At 38.9% G+C, this 20328-nt stretch overlaps 1 protein-coding gene across 3 annotated transcripts; it reads right to left on the minus strand.

The window, feature by feature from the left end:
• Positions 1 to 1806: 1806 nt before the first annotated feature.
• On the minus strand, positions 1807 to 20006 carry LOC113036838 (von Willebrand factor A domain-containing protein 5A-like). Of its 3 annotated transcripts, none has more exons than XM_080288610.1 (23): positions 19877 to 20006; positions 17794 to 17841; positions 17495 to 17697; positions 17177 to 17399; positions 16704 to 16864; positions 16515 to 16629; positions 16224 to 16372; positions 16045 to 16133; positions 15815 to 15959; positions 14404 to 14483; positions 14200 to 14314; positions 13893 to 14051; positions 13704 to 13807; positions 12197 to 12411; positions 9738 to 9779; positions 9462 to 9521; positions 9071 to 9112; positions 7289 to 7318; positions 6884 to 6925; positions 5743 to 5874; positions 5296 to 5441; positions 2708 to 2831; positions 1807 to 2621 (listed from the first exon to the last, which is right to left on the minus strand). In XM_080288610.1, exons 2-23 carry the CDS (start codon positions 17834 to 17836, stop codon positions 2542 to 2544), a joined length of 2499 nt encoding a protein of 832 aa, XP_080144736.1. In that variant the 5' UTR covers positions 17837 to 17841; positions 19877 to 20006; the 3' UTR covers positions 1807 to 2541. The 3 variants fall into 3 exon arrangements, with proteins under 3 accessions (XP_080144736.1, XP_080144735.1, XP_080144737.1); XM_080288609.1 differs by having other exon boundaries at positions 5731 to 5874; positions 19877 to 20005; XM_080288611.1 differs by lacking the exon at positions 5743 to 5874 and having other exon boundaries at positions 19877 to 20005.
• Between the last annotated feature and the right edge of the window lie 322 nt (positions 20007 to 20328).

The following is a 20328-nucleotide window of genomic DNA, read 5'->3' on the forward strand; positions in this document are numbered from 1 at the left end:
ACTTATGCACAGTTTTCCAGTCATACAGTTTTTTTTTTATAGTGAGGTGTTTTCATTTTGTTTTCTTGTTTCTTTTCCTAAGGGAATGGTTTGTCACTTGTCAGCATTGTCAGCTAACAGTGAATACTCTTGGTATTATAGTAGATATTTAGTTAGGCTTAAGATCTCTGTGTTTGAAAGCAGACAGGCAGCATAAATAGTGCTTTAAACTGGTCCAATTTATGTTGTGAAATTGTTACATGGTGGAGGAATGTGTTTTTCTTATGTGTATGTGTGGTGGGTGATGTGGGCGGAATCGTCACCGCATACCACTGTTTTGATGACAGGTAACAGCTAGCCTGAAGCACCTTCCGGTTTAGGTCTTCCTGTTGTTTGCATCATCGAATTAAAAATAAAGAGCAACACCCCAACCACCACCCCCCCAACACACACACACACACACACACACACACACACACACACACACACACACACACACAGATGTCTCTCTGTAAATGCGGTTGTCTGTTGCAGCACAACCACATTTCTTTATATCACGATAAAAACATATAAACAAAATTAATAAAGAATTTCAATGTGACAGCATCCAGGTTGCTATCCTTAGTCTTAAGGTTTTCGTGTCAGTGTGCAGTAATGTGTTGCTGAACAGCAAGTGATCAGGCTGCTTAAATAAATGCACGGTAGGAGCTTACCTCTAAAGCTCAACATGTGTGTCAGATGTCAGATGGTTTACTGCCGTCCCCGTTTGTAAATATTAAGGCCAAAGTGTTCAAACAGCACAGACTCAACTGATATGTCACCTCTATCTGATATTCTCCACTTACTTGTTGAGATGTGGGTGGAGCTTTTTTCGCAGCCTTAGCTCTGAGAACACAGTCATCAGGACCTGAACCCTGCGTTTAAAAGTCTTGGTACAGAAGACTGTAGGGTGGCTACAGAGGGAAACCTGGGAAAATGTTCTTATAGTCTTTATGTGTTAAACAAGTAACAAAGTATGAATTTCATCACCAGAAAGGGGGAGAGAAAAGTAAGGAACAGTCTTTCTGAAAGAGCTGCTACAGTAGCTGTCTTTACTTTATCAATGTTATGAGAACAATTCTGATTTATCTATTTATTTGTTTACAACGGTAAACACAAATTTCAAATACCAATGTACAATACAAATATATAACAATTCTAATTATATAATTAAAACAAATGATAACGCACACATAATGTTGTCTGGTCGTTCCATACATTTTTATACATCATGTGTTTGTATTCAAATTTTGCTATATTATCATTATTATTATTATAACAATATCTCAAATTATCAGTTTTTGATTTTATTTATTAAGATGAACAAGTCACCTTTCCAGGCACTGATTTCTCCACCTCACTGCTGGTCTTACCCAGTGCAATAGCCAGAGGCGCATCAAGCAATCAGCAGCCAGACGCCTGCTGGAGGGAGATTAATGTCAGCAAAGGGCCTGTGGGTGGCTTCTTAGCTACAACAGGTAGAATTTTTTTTTATTAAATTATTAAATATTTGGTGTATTTAAATATTTATAATATTTAATACCTACCAGATAAACCAGTGCATAAAAACCACTGCACAAAAAAAATAACTGACACACACGCACAGCCTTCCCCTTTATTTTTTTCTACCTTCAGTGGCCCTATGCTACTATAGTAGCATATATCCAAAAGTTTAATGTTATTAAAAAAAAAAGCAAAAATGCATTCAGATCACAATTCTGATTGCAAAGCTGCCAGACAGGATTTAAAAAATAAATAATGAAATAGAATAAAAGTCACAAATCAAGGTTTTACTTGCTGATTATTGATTTTTATTATTGTAAAAACAGAACTGCCATAATCCACCTGCATACAGTTTCTCTTGTTTAACTTCTCGATGTATTCATAGAATTACAGTACTTGTCAGTACGTGGAGATTTTGCACCGATAACTAATAACTGACTAAGTAAATAAAAAAATGCCGCAACTTGGACAGTAGTGGGAGATGTGTTTGTTGTTTGTTTTGGAGTGTCCCTTTCTCTGCACGACATTTTTGAACCAAAGTATTAAAATGAATCACAAAGGTGATATACTAAAATTAGTGGCAGACAACAACCATTCATCAGGTAAGCAGGCATGACTGTAATATCATTTGTATGTGACACGAACGCCACAAGAAAGGTAGTGTTATACCTGTTGCTCAGTCTGTGGCTTTTTGGCAGAGTCAGTGATCACAGTGTTGTCTTTAGTGTAGCCATTGCCCTTGTTGTTAGGTTTCAAAAATGACAGTTTAGTTGGTTAGTCATTAAATAGACGCTCTCATGATTCATCGAGTGACACCTCTGACTAATCAATTTGTGGCACGCAGTCTGTTGATGTCACATTTTCTACTTGCATGGATCGCTTGGAACCCCGGCTGAGGAGGTACTAAAAAACTATCCACTACCAGATACTATCACTTAATGGAAAAGGCTAAAAACAGAGTTGAGCCGTGCTGACCCAAATCAAGTAGGTACTATTGGAAAAGGGTTCATAAGAAATCCCTCAGAGTCCCAGAGCTTCTTTCATCACGCTGCAACCCAACAGTAAATTTGCAGCTTCCACACACTCTGTCACCCATGGTGCTGAAAACACAAAACAAAGAAAGACAGCTGAGTGTGGCATCAACCAGTGTTAAAAAGCACTTTAGCACTTTCATAAGGGTTACTACCATTCTGAGCACGGAGCCATGAGGCAGCCTTCATAGCCAGAAGATCCCACTCATTCTTTGAATCCATCTTTAAACCATGAAGCCAGATCAGAGCCAGAATGGTAGCCCAAATTTCCTTGTTGGCCTAATTCACCAAATCAAACAAAATCAAATGATATAGACAGAACACAATCCTTCACATGGAAAATGCTACCCAATGATTATGATCTTGTTTCCTACCACTTTGAAAACATAAATAATCTGAAAGAAGGCACTGAAATACTTTGACTGATAATAAATATTTTTTGCTCCATTTGCTCCCTTCAATGTAATTTGTTTATGTTATAGTTGTATCCATCTTTATGTTATGCTCATCTGAAGTAGGTCATAGTGGCAGCAGACTAATCCATATATTTTCCAGTTCCTTCTGGGAGATCCAAGTGCATTCCAGGACCAGACAAGGAATATAATTTCTCCAGCAGATTCCCGGGGTCTCTTCCCTTTTGGTCATGCTCTAAATATTCACAAAGGAAGGCGCCCAGGAAGCATCCTTACAGATGGCTAAATTACCTCGACCTACTCTGTCTGAGATGGAGGAACAGCAGTTCTAGTTCAAGATTTGTCTACATGTCAGAGCTTCTCACCCCATCTATAAGACTGAGCCCTACGGAGCAAACTTAATTCAGCCGCGTGTGCAGTCATGACCTTATTCTATGGTCATTACACATATTTCATGATCATAGGTGAGGGCTGGGATGTAAATGGACTGGATAATTGAAAGATTCACGTTTTGGCTCACATTTCTCTTAACCACAAGAATCCAGGAAATATCCCACCACTTTCCAACAAAGAATCATGACTTCAGACTTGGAGGTGCTGACTCTCATACCAACCATTTCAAACTGTGACAAATTGCTCCAGTGGATACTGTCACAAGCTGGCCCATGGCAAATGACAGAGGGAAGACAAGACAGATTGTGTTGCTAATCATTACTTTATTCAAAAAAAGGAAATAACAAGCATGGGATATGAGAAGTGAAAAGTATCAGTGGTTGAAAGGAATAGATGTGTGCTAATGTAACACAGAAGGTCACGCTCCAATGAAGCATACAGAACCACATATATCACTTAATTGCGACAGATTATGTTGGTTGAGATATATATATATATATATATATATATACATACATACATATACACACATATATATATATATATATATATATATATATATATATATATATATATATATATTTATATACATATACATATATATATATATATATACACACATATATATATATATATATGTATATATATATATATGAGAATGATGTATATATATATATATCATCATATATATATATATATATATATATATATATATATATATATATATATATATATATATATATATATATATATATATATATATTATTTGCAAAAAAACAGATGTTATTCTGAGATTCCCAAAGCAGATGTCCTTCTTGAAATTTTAGAATAGGATCGAAAACAACAGGCAACCTTCCTGCTCCTCCTCCTGTTCAATGATTGGACGGAACATCTTTTCAAAATACCCTGAATTAAGTTTTCCCTGGGAGGCTAAGCAGCATAATACCCCAATAATTTCTTATAATAATAATAAAATGAGAACCACCACCCTGGACTGCCACTCCACAGGCACTGTCCCAACATTAAAAGCGCATATAGGTAACCCTTCCTCCTGCTTCTCAACAATCCTGGTGACCGTCTGCAAGTGTAACCGGTGAGACTTACCCCAAGTGTTCAGGCTCTCCTTCCTTCATATGGAACGTTTTGCTTGGGTTTTAGAGTTCCTCAACATGCCTTTTCCTCCACGGGACAGCAGTTCTCCTCCCCAACTAAACATGGCTTGGGCCAAACCCAGCTTTTCCCTCCTGAGTACTGAGATAGCTTGACAGACCTTCTTTGATGCCTGCCAAAAGTCCTCCTCCATAGCTTCTCTGAACTCATCCCACACCCAGGTTTTTGCTTGAAGTTCTGTTCAACTGTTGAAGCCACCCCATTTGGCCCCACAATACCTGCTTCGGGAGTATCCCTGGGCCAACCCAGTCTAGAAAGCCTACTCCTTAACCTTTACAGCCTCTCTCATTACTCTTGCATCCCGTGGGAGGTCCAAAACCTCCCTCTTTACCCATTTAGGTTTTCTAGGACTGTCTAGCAGTCCTCCCTGCCATCTAGTCCGACTCACCATTAGGCGGTCAGTTGACAGCATTGCTCTCCACCAAAGTGTGCAAGACATACTGCCTCTGATCAGATACAAAAACAAAACCAACCACTGACCTTTTGCTCTGGCACAAAGTACACTTACAATCAACCTTACACTAAAACATATTGTTTGGTTGGCCAACCTGTACCTAGTACAGAAGTCCAATAACAAAACATCATTCTCATTTAGAGCAAACAGGCCATTCCCCCCAATCACTCCTTTCACAATGTCTCCAGGTACAGTCCCTTCCATGACGGCACCCAAAAACTTTGTGTTATATATGAACATTTTTAATTAGGTTTCATACTATGAAATCTTATATTATCACTTTATATAATGATTTAAATTTACAGCAACCCACCAATACTGGCTTTGACTTCTCCACCTCCTCGTTCGTCTTTCCCAGTGCAGTAGGCAGAGCTGGATCAAGCAACCACTTGCCAGTTGCCTCCTGGAGGGAGACTAACTGCAGCAAAGGATCTCTGGTTTGCTGCTCAGACACAGAAGCTGAAAAACCAAAGATGAAACAAAAGCTGGACCTGATTATAATTATTCTACATGTGAAGACATAAAAAGTCTACAATATAAAGCAATCCATAAACCACCATAAACTTTGAAACATTTGTAATATATTTAAATGCCTCATTCAAGTTTTTGTTGACTATATTTTCATATTATTATTTTCTTTTTCCTGATCCACTAGCACACACTACACATACATGTGATGAGCCAACTACAACTGTCTGACATTCTGTAAATGATGGAAGCTGATAGTTTATTGGATTTATCTACTTACATCTAACATTACCTTCAGACACAGATTTTAGAGCACCATCAGCCACCGTCTTACAAGATTTCCAAAAGTCACTTAGTATCTTCTTCATCTGAGTAAATACCCCTGTCTTGCTGTCAGACTTATTTCTAGGTTTGTAGCTACAAGCTGGTGAGAGAACAGATAAACAAAACCCTGATATAGATCAATTTACTGTTATTAAATGCATAATACATCGGATTTTGGTGTTTTGATACAAGCTTCCTTTAAAATGATGAACATTTGATTAAGTTCATTCCTCCACAATAAACAGAAATCCACATCCATGACCATGGGCAACAATGCCTGTCTAAAACAAGGCAAATAAAAGCCCTCCAATTCCACGTAATGTGGGGGTCTTAACTAAGTAAACTGTCACCCAGTGTAATGGTTTGTAACTTGTAATGTAGGACAATTTCTTTGGAAAGGTTATTTTTTTCATTGTTCTGTTTTTCTTTTCTTTTTTAAAAGATGTGTCACAACACTAAAAACACTTTTTCACTTCAAGGTTTTAAAATAAATAGTAAATGTTTCTGACATGAGAATTAAGAAATGAAACTACTAAAAACTGGATTTTTATGGTAATAAAATGATTCACCTTAAGTACTACTTAACATGGGCAAATTGTTAATGACTACAAAGGAAAAGGCAAATGTCAACTGTTCCACAAAAAAGCGGTAGTTATTTCAGTGTTTACAGCCATGTATTCATAAAAAAATAAAAAAAAACACTTTCTATAGCATTTAGCTTTTAAATTTAACTTTAGCACAGGGCATGTCTTCTGATTGAGATAAGTAAGTTAAACATAATTTTAGAATAACTGAAACGTTTGTGTCTTCAAGACTTCAACTTAATAACTATAATGCTATACTATAATAATATAAGATTGTTGAAATACCTGAAAATATTTAAATGTGTGGCTTTTTACACTGTTTAATGACTAATTTCAAAGGCACAAGTTCTTTAGCAGGATTTAAAATATCACAAAAAAGAATTAACTTTTCATGTTAAAGTTGCAAAAAAGTTAAACAGTAACTGTGCTACAGAAATGTTTTGTTCAGTGTTTACAGGCAGTCACTCTAATTACAGAACATAAACACACATCTGTGTTTCTGTTTTATTTAGAATTTTTGCTCACTTTCATAATCCTGATCAAGAGGCAGTGCGCAATCCATGTAATCTGTGGAAAACAAAGAAGGTAAAGAGATTAAGCTAAGCTTCATGCCATGAATCGCAACAATCCATTTAAAACTTAAAAACTTAAAATAAATAAGCTTGTTAAATGTTCAAAATTGTAAAAAAAAAAAGAAAGAAAAAAAGTGAACATTTTAACACACTGTGATTCCTTACAACAGTGCAACTTTTTTCCACAGGATTTAATGTGTCGCAAAGATTTATAGGGGCAACATTTTATATGTAAATTGCAAATGAATAGCATAGTATTTGTATCACAAAGAAATGTTGGTTTGTTCAGTGTTTACCAGCATTTAGAGAAGAAAAACAAACCAAAACAAACCAACAAAAAGGTTAGCTTTTTGCCTACCACCAGATTCCTGATCAGCATCCATGTAACCTATGGCAAGAAAGGAAGGTTCTTTGAGATATATAAAAGAGGGTAGGGGAAGACATAACTAAAAATCTCATAATGAATCATAAAAATCAGTTTAAAAGGTATTTATAATAAAAATTTTAAATGTGGGGCTTTTACACACAGTGATTCATAACTCATTCCAAGTGTGTATGTTCTTCAGTAATATTTAAAATATCACAAAAATGTAGAGGAACAGCGTTTTGTTTGTTTTGTTTGTTTTGTTTGTTTTTAAGTCCCAAACAAGTTAAATAGCATTTATTTTTTCATGTGTTTCCAGGCAGTTATGTTGTTCTTTTATAGAAAATCATGTGTTGTTCTTTCTCATTCAGCTTTTTGTTTTTTTTATTCTTAAATAATAGATCAGGTCAATCAAGGCAAGAAAAAAAAAAAAGAAACTCCAATGACTACAGTCTCATTCAGCAGGATATGGATCCCTGAGTCCAGAGTCCATCATGACCACTTTGCAAATCCACCACCTTCATAGTTTATATTGTTACAAAAACAAACAAACATAAAAACAAAAAATCACTATCGGCCAATGGCCACTCCAGCTGTGCAGTCAGCTGGTGGGTAACGGGCATCTCCAAAAACGTTAGAACACTTTTGCAAATATGTGGTGTCGTTATCAATCGAGCGAGAGGGGCTGTTATTGTGTGTGTATATGGATAATAGCAAAGAAGAAGAATTTTGTTCGCTCAAATTTAGTTTTTCTTCGCTCAAAATAAATTTCTCCTCAAAATGCAACACTTGTACTTGCAAATTTTTTTTAACATGTGCTCAGAACAATGGCACAAAAATAATTACATAGACCTGTCGTTGGCCTCCAAACCCTCTGTGACAAATTTTTGTGCGTGTCTTCAGAGAACCGTCAAGTTTTGTAAACAGTGTTGTAAATACTCTTTTCCACTAAATAAGCACTAAAGCAGAAGGGATGAACTGCCTAATTGTTTTCTTTACCTTTTCTCTTGTTCATTAAATTAGGGAGTTAGGGTAGTGGTTGTCTTTTATTTGGCTTTTGTTTCATGCAGGGTTTAGGTAGCAGCTTCTTTTGGAATAGCTTGTTTTGTTTATTATTTTAGCCTTTGTTCACCCCAGAGTTAGCACTGTTAGTTTTGGTAGCAATAAAATTCCACCTTGAGGGTTAACCCTTATGTTGTGCTTCTGTTCCCCGAGACTGGGATGTAAGACCAGATACCCCAGTATACCATCCGGGAACTGGACTGTCAGGACTGTTTTATAGGAAATGGGGGACCAACACAATATTAGGTAGGGAGTAATAATGTTATGAGTTATCTATCAATCTATCTATGACTCCCTTGTAGAAGTAGTCCAAGAACACTTTAGCATGAAACGACTGTAATCTGCAGTAACTAAAGAAGGTTTTTCCAGGCACAAAACGAAGGGAGAAGTGACAACATTACAACTAAATTTTGTACCACCAATGGCAATGATCAGTTTAGCCTGTTCTTATAATAAAAAGGTTATTAAAATATCAAAATAGTGTGATTATTTATTTATTTATTTTTATACAGTGATTCATATGCCATTACAAGGCTGCAGGTTCTTCAGTAATATTACCGTAATTTAGAGGAACAGCTTTTCACAATAAAGCTGCAAACCAGTTAAATACCGACTGTCCCACAGGAATATTGGTTCGGTCAGTGTTTACAGGCAGTTATTCCATTTATAGAAATCTATTTATGAATGTTGTGCTATAATTAGCCGTTTACTTACCTTCACAATTCTGATAAGGATTCAGGGTGCAACCAACGTAATCTGTTGCAATTAAGAAAGGCATTTTCAGATCCAAAAGCGAGAAGTTAAAGACATTACGCTAAGCCTCATACTATGAATCACAGCAATCAGTTTAAAATGTATTTACAATAATAAGCTTGTTAAAATGTTCAAAATGTCAAAAACGTTTTTCTTTTCACACACTGTGATTTATAACTCATTACAACAGTGCAACTTTCAGTAAGATTTAAAGTATCACAAAAATGTATAGTAACAATTCTTTTCATTAATGTTGCAAATGGGTTCAGCAGTAACTGTGCCACAGAAATGTTGGTTTGTTCAGTGTTCACCAGCATTTAGAGAAATAAAAAACAAACAAAACTTAGCTTGCCATAAGATTCCTGATCAGCATACATGTAACCCATGGTAAGAAGGGAAGGCTCTTGGAGATCTAAAAGAGAGGGGAGGTAAAGAAATTATAAAGAAATCTAAAACTAAAATCATGACAACAGTTTAAAATGTATTCATAAAAATGTTCAAAGTGTTATAAATCACTGTTTTTTTTTATGCACAATGATTCATAACCAAAGGTACAAGTTTTTCAGTAATATTTAAAATATCAAAAGTTTAGAGAAACAATATCTGTTGTATTTAGCTACTTGCTTACCTTCATAATCCTGGTAAGGACTCAGAGTGCAATCAACGTAATCTGTAGCAAGAAAAGAAGGCATTTTTAGATCCTAAAGATGGACGGTAAACACATTAAGTTAAACATCATACCATCAATCATAACAGTCGGTTGTAAAATGTACGAATAAAATGAAGCTGATTAAAATGTCAACAAAGTGGGGCTTTTTGCAAACTGTGATTTAATAAGTGCCATTTAACAATATTTAAAATATCACAAAAAGTTATAGAAACAGTGTATAAAAACATGTTTCATATTTCAGTTCCAATCATGTTAACTTTGCAACAGAATTATTGGTTTATTCAGTGTTTACAGGCTAGTTAATGGTTAATGTTTTCATAGATCAGGTCCATTGAATCTTTTTTAATGGTTAGATGGATGTTTGGATATCATGACTTCCACCTCTTCTTAAAGTCAGTAAAGAGTTCTTTTTACTGATGGCATGAAGTTGACTTTTATGCGACTTGTACAATCTTGGGTTGATATTGTTACAGCATCACCTTGATCACAAACTACGCTACCATCAAAAAACCCATAACATTCAATGAGATAGTAAAACAGGTACAATAGAGACATAAAATGATCTATATGACATAAAACATACCTCGCGGGCTGACCCATGTTTAGAGGCTGAAATGAGCAATGTACAGATACTTTTAAGAAACCTTTAACATTCCCAGCTTCAACTTGCCATGCTCATGCTTCAAAATGGGTGTGCATCTCATAGATCCTACATGAGAATTTCTAAAATAAATGTCCTATTGACAGAAAATATGCGTAATGCAAAATAAAATACATTAACTAAAATTATGGCAGTAAAACATTTAGCATCAAACAACTGATGTTTTTCAACATTTTATAATTTGAGTAATTAGAAGGTCCTGGATCACAGAGATTGTGAGGATTGTTGCTCTATTGCCTGTTTATATTGTGACAAATTCTTTTTCCATAGCACGGACAGTATTGTGTTAATTTATATTTCTGACCCCCCAAAAAATGTGTGAGTAGATATCTGTTAAGATCTCAGATGTCAATCCTGGGATCTCCTGGAGCAAGTCAACCAGTTTGGAAGTCACTTCCAAATGCTCCAGTTACCACTGGGACCACTGTTGTCTTCAACCTCCAAATCTTCTAAAGCTCCTCTCTCAGCCATTTGTATTTCTCGACTTTCTTGAGTTTCCTTCTGCCTGATTTTGCTATTGATTGGTATAGCTACATCTATCACTATGGCTGGTTTTCCTCTTCTTTTCTAGCACTACTAGGTCTGATTGGTTAGCCATCACCAAGTGAGTTTGTCCATCTGTATCTGGTCCCACAGGATCTTAGTCTGGTCTCTCTCAACCACCCATTTTGAACTCAACTTCCAGGCCATACTCGGCGCAGATATTCCTCTATACTATGCCGGCAACTTGGTTATGGTCTTCCTTGTAAGCCCCGCCTGCTAGCATCTTAAACCCTGCAATTACGTGCTGGAAGGTCTCAGGGAAAACTTTGCATAACCTACACCTGGGGTCTTGCCTGGTGTGGTAGACTCCAGCCATTATGAATCTTGTGTTGCCATGATTAGTCTTTCAGTTCAGTTTTGTCCAGCCACTGTTCGGATTTCTCGATATCAGTCACTTCTTCTATCTGTCAGTGCTACTTGCCCTGCATGGACCTATACTTCCATGATGGTTCCTCTTTTTCCTCCTTTTCTTTCTCAGGTTTCTGCTGCCTGGAGTATTCCCTATGTACGTGATCAGTTGTGGTCATCTTCCTGATATACTCATGGCTCTTTTTTCTTTTTTTCATCCTGGATAGTGGTTCTGACACTCACCAGTCCTTGGCCCGCTTCCTTTCGCTTAGCGAAAAGTTTCAGGATGCTGGACTTGGGCTGAAACCCCATGCATGATAAGGAGCTTTCTTGCAGGTGTTGATTCCCAGATCTTGTTCTTCTCATTTAGCATACTCCTCAGGACTTGCCTTACCCTCGGTGTCTTCTAGAGGCCTCTTGATGGTTCCCATTTGCCTGTGAGATTCCAAAGTAGTTTCTGGCAGTTCAATCGTGTCCGTTCTGACTACCCTCTCTGTCTTTGTTACCATCCGACTACACGTCACCAGTCGGAATGACATTTGGATGTCATTGCTGTTTTATATGTTTTTCATTCATCTATTTAGTCCCTTGTTCAGTCTGTCCTCTCTGCAAACCCATTCAGCTGCCTCCTGAATGGGCCCCACAGTATATAGACCTCTAGCTGGCCATCCTTTATTTGGTACACTGTCAGTGTTGACCAATGGGTTTTTCCCCCCTTAATATTTTGGTTTTTAGTTTAATGAGCTTGTTTTCAAGTCATCTTATAAAACTATTTTTAATCACTGCACTCCCTTTATTCGTGCACTGTAATTTTGATCTTCAGAGTTGTGGGTGAAAGTTTTAGTTCTTGCTTTTAAAAACTCACCGTGTTTTAAAATATTTTTGTGCAGAAGAGGTCCTTGAATCGCCTCGCCATTGTTATTGAAGACAGCAATGAAGGCAGTCAGTGAACTGCTTATTCCCGATTGGACACTGAGCTGCACCACCTTCTCCTTCACTTTTGTGTCTTGCCATCCTCTGTGTTCTCCCTCCTCCAGGGAACGAATCAGAGTCCGAGCACCCAACTTGTGGACTGTTAATCTGTAAAGAAGTACGGACATATTTTTACTACAGCTGTTTACCAGTGACTTCTCTGTTTTTATTATATTGTATGCTTTCTAAGGTCAAACATAGATGGAGATAAACCCATTGCTTTATATAAGAATCACAGTGATAACATGAATGGTGACAAATGCTCACACCAAGAGAAAATCTCCTAGTGGAAATCTCAGTCCACAGAACAGAAGCTCATGGTGGCATTTCAAGTGAAAACAGATAAAACGATATAATTATTTTCCACTCGTTGCACTGTGCAGTATATGGACAGGAGGCCTCTATTATGACCTAAATTCAACATGCGAGCCTTTTATTAAACTGAAGGTGAAACTGATGAAATGTGGAACATAAAGTTCAAAAGGAAACGGAAAGCTATAAACTACCGAAACCTAAACTGGGAACTAATACTTACAGTAAGAAGCACTGGAGCTAAGAGACAGGAAGGGAAAGTGAGCTGATGTTCTGACAAAGGACAAAAATAGACTGAGGCAATAGATACGTTCCAAAAGTTAATTTTGCTTTGGAGGGTTCTTAACTGAGAGACATGACTGAAATATCGGCAAAGCGACCATAATAAGAGCTGCTCAATTCTGTAAGTACTAAGGAATGGCGCTTCAATGCTTCTTTTATTGCTTCCTTGAGCAGAGGATACACTGGACCATCCTTTACAGAAAGGGAGGAGAAAATGCTCTCCCATAATTCACTGTGAGGACCATCCGACCATTCATGAAAATAAACATAATAAACACAGCTGCGCACCAACATTTGCTAATGGCACAGCAATAAGTGGAACAATAAGTGGGGTTCACCTCTAAACAGTCAGCGTGAGGACAGAGGGAGGAGTTTTAGGACAGAGACAAAGTTTTGGCACTGCAATAAGAGCTTTAAGCATCTATGCAAAGTCCCGATTACACACTAGTTCTGATAACATCTTCCCTCCTGAAAATAGACTCCAGTATCCGGTATCCAGTAAGGGTCCTGGCTAGACCCCCATGTTAAAACAAAGCCCGGGGATGGAGCGGCTACGTCTGCAGCCTGTCCGCAGCTCAAACACAAGTATTTCACTACATGTTGTACTGTGTTTGGAACAAATAAAATTTGAATTTATAAGTTATTTATGACCTCATTGACGTGATCGTCAAGGTCAAGTAAAAGAGGTTAGAAATAGAACATGGGAGGGATTAACTGGATAGTGTCATATGTTTCACACTTAGCAACTTTAAGTCTAAAGTCATGATCCACAGAACAGTGCTGTTTATATCAAAACTCTGTTTTACCCAGTGTCCTCTGCAGGTCTGAGACTGAAGTGCAGCTGGTTCTCAGAGGGATGACCTGCCAGGCTGTACTTCACCGTCACACAGCCCTCTGCTGCCTCTGAGCTCTGACACAAAACCACAGGGTCAGAAGTCACGTTAATTACTGTCATCAAATATCTAAACAACAACATGAGAGGCTGCTGCTCCTACCTGTCCACTGAGCTGGGCATAAATCAGTGACCTTTGACCTGGAAAAAGTGCAGTGATTGGTGGAGAGAGGACAGTGACAGACACTTCCTTTGGTAAATCCCATATGACTGAGATGTCGACCACAGCCGGCTGCAGAGCAAATCGCAGCGACTGCATCACCTGAAAAATAAAGAAAAACTCTCCAAATATACACAAACAGCTGGAACAGACATTTTACTCACTGCAGGTCTGATCTCAAATATGGATCTGCTGGTGCTGCTGCTGCTGCGATGTTTAGCTTGACTTCTAATTGTGTTAAATATCTTACTTTTGCTTGCATCCTGTCAGTCCCTGTGATGAACTGAGCATGACCTCCTCCTTCTTTGGCCATCCCATTGATGAGAGCAGAGCTGGCCCCTTCCCCAATCCCAAAAGAGAAACACCTGCAATACAACAGTTTTCTTTAAGTACATAGAGGACATGTTGGACATTCTGTAATTGTGTAGACGTACTTGTGTTTTTGTGGTTTCACCTGTGAGAATCTGAGTTCCTCTTCACCAGATCTATCACTTCTTTGGTGTCCCACACCTCTCCATCAGTAAAGACAAACAGCTAGAGAGGAGAGTTGGCACATAAGGGCAGAACATCAGACCCAGAAACACACAGCTTGTTCTGAGAGCTGAGTTAGGTTCCAGAAACACAAATGTTTTAATGGTAATGTGCAAAGAACAATGTACGGTTAATATGAACTCAAAATATGGTACTTAAGAAGATGGAAGAAGGGTAGTATGATAATGTCACAGAGGTAAGAGACATATGTACAACATGTTTATATTATTCAGCTATTATTCAGTTTTTTCAAGTCAGTGAAATGTCTTCTGAAGTCAAACATACTGTGTGTGTGTGTTAGATAGTTGAGTTTGGACTCTTTTGGGGGGCGCTCAAGGAAATTTCCATCAGAGCACTCTGGCAGGGCGTGGCTGGCGGTGCCACAGCAGCGAAGGTGGACACATCTGCGTGGCATCGCAATCACGCCTGCCCAGCTTAAGCGCGGTGTGAAGTCCTGTTGTATTGTTGTTGTGTACGTGTGGCTGGCAGCTGGGAAGCTGAGCCGAGTTGTACAAAAAGCAACCGTTTAATAAAGTAAGATGTTTCAGAATGCAGAATCGTGGTCGCATCATGCCTCATTCTTGCCACAGTGGTGCAGAAACCAGGAAGCGTAAGCAGAAAGAACTCCGGTACTGGATTGACTGCAGCACACAAAGGATTGCGAATCTGGCAGCTCTAATCCAGTTCTGACCGACACCACCAACACCCCCACCAGGTTCCCCAGCGGCAGGCATGCAGCAGGGTGCGAACAACCAAGATGCAGCCTGCTGCCGCACCCATCCCCACTCCTCGGGCGGGAGCGGCTAGTGCCCGGCGCAGTGTCTGCGCTCATATCGGCCCCGCGGAGGAGTGCCACAGAGCAACTACTGTGTCCTCAAACTTCTCAGCCGAGAGCAGTGGAGGAGCCACGTGGGGAAGCTGCTCCAGCCAGAGGTGGAAGAGGTGCACAAGGGTCCATTTTACAGGATTCATACCAATCTAAACATGGTGAACAGGATGGCTGTCATTACATTCATGTGAGGGAATACAAATCTATTATCCACTCGTGAAATTGGGGTATATAATGCTGAGTCTGCATCATAAAGGGAGGGTTTGTATGAATTAATATAAAACAACGCTATTACCAGTTTGCTTCAACGGGTGGATTAGATAGAAATCTCTGATTATTCACTCTGAATAGATCATCGTACCAGTTAGGCTGCTTTAGAAGGTAACAGTTGATGACATTTGCAAAAGCATATTTCATTAATATTAATCACAAGAAACTGTATGGATGAAATTATGTTTGGGAGCTGAGCTCCCTCTGAAAGTTTGAACCTAACCTGGTGTGTTACCTGTCGAGGCTGATTGGGAATGCAGGGCTGGCTGTAAATATGTTTGAGGGGCTGCAGCATCTCTGTTCCTCCGAGATTAGCTTCCATCTGCACAACTGTATTTAGAGCCTCCTCCATGGTCTGCTGGCTGTACTCCACACTCTTACTGCCATCACACAAATACCAATACAAACATGCACGTATTTCATGTCAAGGACAAAAGGACCTTTGTTGGGCTGGGAGAGACTCACGGGAAGATGTGTTCATATCTGGACCCAAAACTGTAAATATTGAAATAGCAGCCCATTGGTAAGCTCTTCAACAGGAGCAGCAGAGTATCCTTAAGAGAACATTGAAAATATAGTGAGGCCACTGTGTGAGAGGAACAATTTGAAACTAAAGAGTTTATGAGTAAGTATATTATGGATACCCTGGCACTGCTGATGCGAGAATTACTCATACTTCCAGATCGATCCATTAACAACACAAACTCTCCACATGAAGCCACTGAAGACGTCACAGACTGGGGAAACTCAGGGTACAGACTCACCATCACCACTGAATCAGCCATCAGAGAGCCTGAAAAATAACAGACAGAAAAAAGTTTATATAAATTTGCTTTTCAGTGGTTTTTTCATACATATTCAAACTTTTGAGTGAAAGAATGGGGATATTAAAAATCTGTCTTTGAAAACCAACTACTCCTATCATTTCCACTCACCCGGCTCAGCAGAGGCCTGTCCTGCCTCCACCACAGCGGTGGGCTGGTGGACGTCTTTGTAATAAATCAGCAGTTCAACATCTCTGTCAAACTTGTGTCCTGCAGCCAGCTTGACCTGCACACCACAAACACATTCATATTTAGTTCTCAGTTATAAGTACAGAGCAGACACATCAGCACTCTACCTACCGTGGCCTGGGTTTGATCAGTGTTGAGGTCCTGGAGAGGGTCCAGGGAACAGTTGGACTCTACTTTAGAGATTGGACGAGGAGAGGACACTCGGGCAGAGAAAGACAGACTGTAGGGCACCAGAGAGGCTGGAACAGAAGTCACCTGAACACCTTCACTACCTGTACACAACATTAGGTTAGAAATGCTGTGAACAATAAGGCATTAAATATTAAAGCTTCTAAAAACATCTGGTCCAATTAAAGGTTTCAGGGAAATTAGGTACAAGGCTGGCACAAGTCTTTTACATTTTTTCTAATCTGATAAATATGTTTGACAGTCACAGTGTTATGTGGTATCTTTTCTTCGAGAAAATAAAGTTGAACTTTGATGCTTTTTCTGCCATATATTGTGTTCTGTCACTGTTGTGAGGTTGGTTCAAGACCTAATATGGTTTAACCATTTCTGGTCCAAGTATTTTGAAGTGTTCCTACCCTGAGGCTGGTATCGAGGGTTGAGCACAGCAGGCAGACAGAACCTCAGACCATCATCAGCCTGCACAGCCAGCTCAGTCACGTACTCCAACCTGATGGAGGCGCTCTCTCCTGGAGGCAGACTGCCCACACTCAGAGAAAATATATCTGGACTCTGATCGCTCTCCTCCAATAGGAAGGCCTGCTGACCAGAGCTCAGAGCATCATCATACTCCTCACGAGCCTGAAGGACAGGTGACACATGTCAGTGACATTCACTGTGTTTATTGTTATTTTGAATCTTACTTATAATCAGGTTATATTTACTGTCCAGCTCACCTTCTGTTTCTCCTTCACCTCAGCTACAATCTGTGTCTGTCCGATCTTAGCACTGAAATGACAGACAGCAGCGTCTCCAGGCAGAGGGAAGACAACAACAGCCTCTAATGGTTTGTTCTCCTTATTCTCGTAGTTCAGGGTGGAGACCACTGTAGCCACATGGTCCCTCACCTCCAGCTCCACCTCAATGCTCTTCAGAGGAACTAAAAGAAAAACATAAACATCCAAACAACTGTTTTTGATTAACTTCAAAATTAGTTTAGTCTCCTGCCCATTTTGGATTTTCATCAACTTTTTACCTGGTTCCTTTTGGGCAGTTAGCAGACCACAGGCTCTCACCATTGTTCCTGTGCAAGAGACAACCACCACAGAGATTTACTCCAAATAAAAGAATTTAGTGTTGCTTTCATTTTGGCTCCAGAAGCCAAATAACTAACAGATGACAATGATAGTTAGGAGGATCTGACTGAGAAACAGTTAAGATCTAAATCTAGAACTAGGGAATAGTTACGTAATATAAGGATTTAAAAGCTTTGCAAAGTTTTAAAGAAAACAATTAAGCATCCAAGAGCCTTTTCTCTATAAATTTTTTCAACATCTGGCAGCTGAACTTTAAATAAACTGGAAGTAGGGGATGAACTTTTGGCTGTAACTTTAGCAGACAGAATTGGAGTAGATAAAATGAAGGCATGTTCATGTCTTTCACTTGTAATTTAAACCTTTTTTTTTTTTTACTTTTCCCACAATTCTTATTAAAAATAAGGATGATTGTATGACCTTAATTTGTAGCTTAAATCCAAATAAAGTCCAAAGCTAGAAATGACACCCTGTTTAGGAGCAGACCTAATGTTTCACGATCATACACATCAGGTCATGCATTAAGTTTGGGGCGCTGCTATGTGCGGCATGAGAGCATCGGTCCGGTCATCGTCTTGTTGTGTTTATATTGTCACCTTCATTAACCTGCTCTCTCACATCTGTGATTTATTCTTAGTGCTGAATGTGGGCGCTCATGAAGACAGCACAACATGGGGGTCGCCAACTGGTGTTTCGGTCCTCTCCATCTACCTAAAATCCATCAGCATCGGTTTCATCTTTCTGTTCCTTTAATAGTTTTATTTATCAAGTATAGGTTGAGTTGAGAGTTACCGTTACTCCTGGTTTTGGTTTCTGTTAGTCTAGTTTTACAGAACAGAAGCCTGGATCCAATGGCACATTGTGTGGTTGATTCATGGTCTTCTTCCTCTTTGTTTGTTTTAGTCAGGGCTTCCATCTCTTTTTTCCCCAGTTTGTCATCTTTGAGTAACTATATTCCCAGTAATGTGTGTGTTTATGGCAGCAGCTTTGTGTCATCTTATATGCTGGACAAATGGAAGTTCTGGGACACCGGAGAGGATTTACTTCTGTTACAGCGTATCATCAGAAGTGCTAAAAATCAAGATGGATAATTTACAATAATGTAGATGTCTAATCTAGCTTATTTTTTTTACTTAATTATTTATATCATCTCTGACTCCCCCCCCCAACAACAAATATAGCAGGGATGATGTCTAATTGACAGGCTGATGAGTTAGAAAAAAAACAAAAGGTTAAGTACAGGTGAGAAGATTTTTGCAAATGATGCAAATTTATTGATTGTTATTTTTACAGAAACGCTCAAGAAACTGCTTGCATATCTCTGTAACTATGTTACAAACAAACACCGCTCATGCCTCACAGATGACAGCTTACAGTCCTGGTAAAGATTAAAGTGACTTCATACAGCTCCGATTTGCAGACGCTGTGCGCATATGGGATATGCGCAGAGGTTCAGGAGTAGAAGTCCCATTGTAAACATATCAGGCAGACCCGATGATGTTTGCATGAACATGCTTTTCAGCATCTCTTTATTGACCACTTTTCACGCACAGCCGGCTGTAGCTTTTCAGCTCACAGCCCGACACATACCAACACAACAGCATAGATAGCACAGACGTTAAGGCGGCGAGGCGTGATTGGTTGCAGCTCAGGTGTGTCCGTCTCCCCTGCAGCGGCGCTGCAAACCACGCCGGGTTTATTTGGGTCTTAAACCCCTGCATTAACGTGTTTAACTGGGCCACAGCATCGCGATTTAGCTTGAAAAGACAACAAATTGTGTTTCTCGCCACTGAAATATGAGGTACCCAAACTCTTACGTTTCACCGCCTACTGCAGCAGCCCTGGTTGAGATTTTTTTTTGGACTCAGAACAAGTTTTGATATTATTCTGCCAGTAAATAAAAAGGAAAATACAGACTGCATCTGTATACAGCTCCTGTCAGCACACTTCTTACGGCGTTTTTTATGAAGTGCGTCAGGTTACAACGTCTAAAGAAAAGTTACAATGAATTGGAGAAAAGCATACCTTTGAATAGAGGGATTTGTGTGTCCGATAAGCACCGATCTGTAGTATGTGTGTGAAGTTCAAGCTTATGCGTCTACAATACGCGCACGCAGTTCTACTCCGGTGACGTCAGAGGCTTTCTGCTGCATCCCTCCAATGAGATCATTTAGTGAGCGAGGCTTCACAGATGCCCTAACAGGAAATTAACTTATCAACTTTATCTTTACACATTAAAAGCTTTAACGATAGTAGTGAGTTTAAGAGTTCCAGTTCGGTTTCAGATATGTCTGTAATGGTATGTTTACGCATTATATTTTATGCTAAAGTGTAGCTTTTACATTTACAGCCTTTGCTCACGTTTACTTATTAGAACTTGTGTTTTGATAAACTTATTATTCTCTGATGTTTTGTGTTTGTTACATGTCTTTTTTATTGTAAAGCTTTAATGTGACTTGTCCTGTTAATAAAGAATG

This window comes from Astatotilapia calliptera, chromosome 14 (genome assembly GCF_964374335.1).
Source record: "Astatotilapia calliptera chromosome 14, fAstCal68.1, whole genome shotgun sequence".
NCBI lineage: Eukaryota > Metazoa > Chordata > Actinopteri > Cichliformes > Cichlidae > Astatotilapia > Astatotilapia calliptera.

Bases quoted from the DNA above. Each gene is read 5' to 3' on its own strand.
- LOC113036838 (XM_080288609.1), bottom strand. From the start codon at position 17,836: ATGGTGAGAGCCTGTGGTCTGCTAACTGCCCAAAAGGAACCAG. The intron at 12,412-13,703 runs GTAAAACAGAGT...ACTTCTTTACAG, and splicing joins AGACCTGCAGAGGACACTGG to ATTAACAGTCCACAAGTTGG. The intron at 5,875-6,883 runs GTGAGCAAAAAT...TTCTCTCACCAG, and splicing joins TCTTGATCAGGATTATGAAA to CTTGTAGCTACAAACCTAGA.